The sequence below is a fragment of the Dasypus novemcinctus genome, chromosome 23 (genome assembly GCF_030445035.2).
Source record: "Dasypus novemcinctus isolate mDasNov1 chromosome 23, mDasNov1.1.hap2, whole genome shotgun sequence".
NCBI classification, from domain to species: domain Eukaryota; kingdom Metazoa; phylum Chordata; class Mammalia; order Cingulata; family Dasypodidae; genus Dasypus; species Dasypus novemcinctus.
In genome coordinates this window covers 1,178,766-1,184,436 of record NC_080695.1, presented here as the reverse complement: position 1 = coordinate 1,184,436, position 5,671 = coordinate 1,178,766, and the positions used below count along the sequence as shown (strand labels likewise).

Here is a 5,671-nt window from a genome sequence, read left to right as displayed (position 1 = left end):
ATGGAAAGGAGAGGATAGATGAAAATCTAGAGCTACGCACAGGAAAGGTCTGGAAAGAGAACTAACTGAAATTATAAAAGATGGTTTTCTCAATAAAAACGTTAAAAAGATTGTTGATAATGTGTTATGTGGTTTGCAGCGTATGTAGAAGTACCCTTGTGACAACAATGCAGAGGAGGCGAGAGGGAAATTGAAAGCCTGTCCTAAGTTCTTACACATAAGCGAAGTTGTGTAACTTTTTTTTATGATTTAGTAGACGTTTCAGGTTGACCCAAAATTGAGCAGATCGTACAGAGTTCCCATGAGCCCCCTTTCTTTCCTCCTCCTCCTCCTGCTCAGTTTTCCCTGTTAATTCCATCTTGAATTGTTACAGTGGATGAGCTGATACTGATCCTTCTCATAAAGCAAAGTCCACAGTCTGCATCAGGGTTGACTCGTCGTGCTGCACGTTTCTGGGGACTGACAGATGCATCACGTCATGTGTCTCCACAGTCCTATCATAGGGTTGTGTCAACGCTCCCCAGACTACAGGTTCACACTTCAACACAAGCTCAAGGAAAACCCCAGCAGAGTTTTTTGGTAGAAATCGACAAGCTGATTCTAAAATTTACATGGAAAAGTGAAGGAACTAGAATCACCAAAACAAATTTGAAAAAGAACAGCGCTGAGAGACACACACCCCCTGCTCTCAGGCTGCATTTGCTGGAAGGTGAGGTGCTGCGCAGGGAAAGCTCAGCGCTCAGTGGGCCAGGAGGAGGGTTCAGAGACACACCTGTGCGTCTGTGGTCAGCAGCTTTTCAGAAGTGCCTGGAGGATTCGTGGAGAAAGGACCGTCCTTTCAGCCAAGATCCTCAGGTGTGAGGCCGGTCACCCGTGGGCACAGCCGAAGGCGTGTGGAGATCACCAGGTGCAGCGACCCCTGTCGCTGGCGTGGGGGTCGGGGCGCCCCGGCCCTTTGGGGTCCCGTGCCTTCTGTGGGCACAGGCAGGGGAGAGGCCTGGGCTCCAGCCTCAGGCAGCGAGTCTGCAGGGTGCCCAGGGCCGGCCTGAGCCGGGCTCGCCCCGCGGGAGAGGACAGGCGCCCGGGTCCCCCGCTTAGCCCCCCAAAGCCAAATGGCAGCATTGGAGCGCCCCGCCCTCGTGCTCCGGCCCCGAGTCCAGCACGATGCGTGGGCAGACTGGACTTTCAACAGGACTCCCCGGGGCGGTGGGGGGCGTGGGGCGTGGCCGGGGAGTGGCCGCCCCCTGCTCCAGCTCCAGGCGCTGCGGCTCCGGCCTCGCCCCCCTCCCCGGGCCCGCATTGGAGCGCCCCGCCCTCGTGCTCCGGCCCCGAGTCCAGCACGATGGGGTCCTCAGGTGCGTGGGCAGACTGGATTTTCAACGCTGCTCCGTGGGCGGTGGGGGGCGTGAGGCGTGGCCGGGCGTGGCCGCCCCCTGCTCCACCTCCAGGCCCTGCGGCTCCGGCCTCCCTCCTCCCCACATCCGCCGGGGGAATTGCCTCGAGGGGAGCGTCTGCGCCCCCGGCCCAGGCCCTGCAAAGGAGCGCGGTGGACCCCCGTGTCCAGGGCCGGGCGCACGCTCCACCCACCCCGGAAGGAGTCTGGACGCGACTGGGGGCACCCGGGGCCAGCGTCGAAGGCCAGGGCACGACGACCCGCGGGGGTCAACCAGGCCCGGGACCCCGCCCCCACGCCAGGGTGAGGCCTCCCGGGGACCCCCCCCTGGGTGGGGGCCCGAAGCGTCTCCCCATCCAAGGCCTCGGCCCCCCTGCTCCTCAGAAATCCTGGGGGACAACGAGGACGCGGAGGGCGGGTTTTCTGGCCCCGAGAGCGTAGAGTCCCGCGGGGTCGCCCGCGCGTCTGCCCTTCCAGGAGAGCCGAGCCCCGGGGGGATGGACTCGGTGCCCCAGGCCCAGCCCCTGCCCCCAGCCCCAGTCCCTGCCATCTGCCCCCAGGTACTGCCTCTGTCCCCAGTCCCTGACCCCTGCCATCTCCCACCAGCCCCTGCCCCAACCCCTGCCATCTACCCCCCAGCCCCTGCCTCCTGCCATCTGCCCCTGGTCCCTGCCCGAAGCCGCTGTCCCCAGCCCCTGCCATCTGCCGCTGCCCCCAGCCCCTGGTCCCTGCCCCTGCCTTCTGCCCCCAGCCCCTGCCATCTGCCCGCAGTCCCTACCCCCAGCCCCTGCTACATGCCCCCAGCCCCTGCCTTCTGCCCCTCTGGATCTCGGAGGCTGAGGCTCCGGGGCGTGCAGTGCGGATCCCGCTAGAGAAATTACAAGTGGGCTCCTCTCCCCTGCCCCCGCCCCCACTGACATGTCCGGGACCTGGGCGCAGGGAAGAGCCCCCCGACTCTCCTCAGGCCTGGGAGGGGGCGGGCGGCTTGGGAATGCCAAGGCGGGACCGCCTGATGGCAAAGGGCCGGCCAATCAGGAGGCGCCTCCCCGGGAAGGGCTGGGGGGTCCGTGGAGGGCCTGCGGGGTCCCCACCGAGCCCCTGTCCCGAGGCTCCCCTGGAGGGGAACCTGGGGGAGGTCGGGGGACCTGCGGGCAGCACCTGCAGTTCTCCCGTTGCCACGCGGGGGCGGGGGCGCTCCTGGCGGAGGGAGGCGGCCGAGGCGGGGCCGGGCGGGGCTGGACGGTGCGGCCGGGGCCCCTCCTGGGCGGCTGGGGCGGGGGCCCCTGCCGGGACAGCACCGTGCGCGCGTGCGTCGTGTGCCTGGGCGTGAGCACGCACACGTGCACGTGCTGGAGGGGAGCCCTGCCTTCCCGGGGTCCCTCGGCCGGGCTGGTCCCCCCACCGCGCCAGCCCGTCCACTCGGCAGACGAGCCCCGGGTGCCGACCACGCGCGCCCAGAGGCCGCCCAGGACGGCGCCCGCACGGCGAGGGGGGCCGCGGGCGGCAGGGCGTTCCCCGGGGGGCGGCCCCGCTGGTGCCCGGGGTGCGGGGTGGGGTCACGTGGGGCAAGCCCCTTGTCTCCTCCATCTCTGCTTGCGACACTGACCTGGGGGGACCGCGGGAGGCGAGAGGCTCAGGCTGCCCCGCCCCTGCGGGACCCCCAGGAGGCGGGCTGCCCACCCACCACTTCCTCTGCAGGACAGATAAAGGGGCGCCCGCACCCCAGAGTCGCAGGCAGCACAGACCTGGGAAGGTAAGGGCCCTGCCCCTCCCCCCCCAGCCGGGGCGCCCTGGCCCCCCACCCACCCCCGCCTCCCCTGCAGATGCTGCGGCTGCTGCTCCTGGCCCTGCCCTGCCTGGGGGGCTCCGTCCTCGCCTTCCCGGGTGAGTCCCGACCCCGGCCCTGCCCCTGCCCAGCTGCCCTGTCCCCTCAGCACCAGCCAGGGGATGGGGACAAGGGTGGCGCCTCCTGGGGGGCTGAGAGGCCAGCTGGGCTGCCAGGGCCTGCCTGGTCCCTGTTCACTCCTCGCTCTGCTCACACAGCCCGGGGTCCAGGGTCCGAGCTGGTGGGCATCGTGGGGGGTCAGGATGCCCCCACCGGGCAGTGGCCCTGGCAGGTCAGCCTGAGGATCTTCATGGCAGAACACAATCGGTGGATGCACGTGTGCGGGGGCTCCCTCATCCACCCCCAGTGGGTGCTGACCGCCGCCCATTGTGTTGAGCCGTGAGTGACCCCCCAGCCCTGATGCAATGTAGGGGGTGGGAAGTGGGTGCTCAGGGTCCTGGGGTGGGGTGGGTCAGGTTCGGGGCACCCTCTCTCCAGGGTCTGGGCTGTCCCTGGCTCTGAGCCCCTGGGAGGTCCCTGCTCTGCGCTGAGCCCAGGTCCCTGGGCCACCCCCCAGGCTCCCTCTGAGAAGCTTCTGGTCTCCCCCAGGGAAGATTTGGGAGCTTGTGCCTTTAGGGTCCAGGTGGGGCACGTGAAGCTCTACGAGAATGACTGGCTGACGAAGGTGACTCAGATCATCCGGCACCCCAAGTACAATGTCCACCTGGCTGCCGCCGGGGGCGGGGACATCGCCCTGCTGGAGCTAGAGACCCCTATGACACACTCCGAGTACGTCTGGCCCGTCCCCCTCCCGCCTGCCTCTCTGAGTGTCCCTGAGATGTCCTGCTGGGTGACCGGCTGGGGAGACACCTGGGCCAATCGTAAGTGCCAGGATCGCCACGAAGGGGCTGTGGGTGGGCTGCCCTGGGCCAGCGGCTGGGAGGGGCAGGGGGTCTTTCTTGAGAAGACCTCGGTCCCTGCCCTTTGGACACGGGGGAGCGGGTGGGCAGGTTCACGCAGCTGCCCAGGACCCAGGGCCCTGCTGGACTGACTCTGGGGGACCCGAGGCCACACTCAGCCCCCGACACCCCAAGAGGAGGCTGCTGCTCCCCTTCTCGAGGTAGTCCTGCCTGGGGCTGCATGCTCGGCTCACCGCCCCTGGGTCCTCCCGTGTCCCTGTCCCCAGCCTGAGGCTCTCCTGTTCCAGGGAACACGTGGCCTGGGGGAAGGTCCCCGCAGCTGTCCTCGGGGTTCCCATGGGTGTGGCTCCTGGGCTGGGGCACCTGCACCCTGTGCTGTGGGAGCTGCAGACACACTTGGGAACCTCTCGTCACCCCTCCCCAGGATAGGACACAGAGGGGAACCTGAGGCTCTAGGAGCATAAAGGACCCTTTCAGGATCCGCAGGGCAAGTGGTTGCAGGTTCCCCCTCCACCGTGGAGGCGCATCCTGCCCTGCCCCCTCCCAGCCAGGAGCTGAGGTCTGAGCAGGTGGTGGGGAGGGGGGGGCGCCTCACTCGCCCTCTCCCCACAGATCACCTGCCTCCCCCCTGGAACCTGCAGCAGGTGGAAGTCCCCATCATGAACAGTGAGCGCTGCAGGAGGCAGTACCAGCAGGTGAACATCCCCATCACAGAGGACATGCTGTGTGCAGGCGCCACGTTACAGAGCATCTGTCTGGTGAGACACCCCGACCTCCGCCAGGTGCCCCTGAGGAGGGGCCAGAGCCTCAGGAGGGGAAATGCAGGCCCTGGGGCTGACCCGCTCCTCTCCCCACAGGGCGACTTCGGGGGCCCCCTGGTCTGTGAAATGAACAGCACCTGGCTCCAGGTGGGCGTGGTGAGCTTTGGGCATGGCTGTGGACTTCCCAACTTCCCCGGAGTCTACACCCGAGTGTCGTCCTACGTGCCCTGGATCCGCCAGCACGTCCCCCTGCAGCCCTGACCGAGGCGCGTCTGGGGCGGCCCCCTATGCTTCTCCCCCGGGGCTCAGCCTTCTGCTCCCCACGGCGCTGCCCCCTGGGCCCTGCTCCCAGCCCTCTGCCCCTGGCTCCAGCGTGCTGGCCTTCCCGGACAGCGGGGAGCAGAGGCAGGGGACAGGCTCCCAGGCTCTGGGTCGCATAGGGGGGTGGAGATGGCCCAGGACCACCAACACCTCCCCCATCTGTGCCTATTAAACTCAGTGGAAAGCAGCTGGTGCTCGGTGTCCTTGTCTGTGGGTGTGGCCGGGTGGCCTAGGGGGCTCTAGGGGCTGGGGGGTGGGGCCAGCCTGGGTGTTTGCGCCTGGCGGCCTCCTCCTGCCCTGGCCATGCGGGGTGGGGTGGCTGGTCCCCCAGACTCAGCAGCCCCTGTCCTCAGGTCTCCCCCCCCATTCCAGCCTCTGCTCTTTCCCTCCTCCCTGCCCCTTCTCCTCTCTCCTCTCTCCATTGTCCTTTATTCCTCCTCTCTGTCCCTCC

The 5,671-nt window shown here is 67.3% G+C and overlaps 1 protein-coding gene across 1 annotated transcript; it reads left to right on the top strand.

Moving 5' to 3' along the window:
* The first annotated feature begins 3,216 nt into the window (after positions 1-3,216).
* Positions 3,217-5,160, top strand: LOC101412972 (mastin-like). The gene is made up of 5 exons (XM_058286732.1): positions 3,217-3,277; positions 3,437-3,617; positions 3,828-4,099; positions 4,751-4,896; positions 4,996-5,160. Exons 1-5 carry the CDS (start codon positions 3,217-3,219, stop codon positions 5,158-5,160), a joined length of 825 nt encoding a protein of 274 aa, XP_058142715.1.
* The last annotated feature ends 511 nt before the right edge of the window (positions 5,161-5,671 follow it).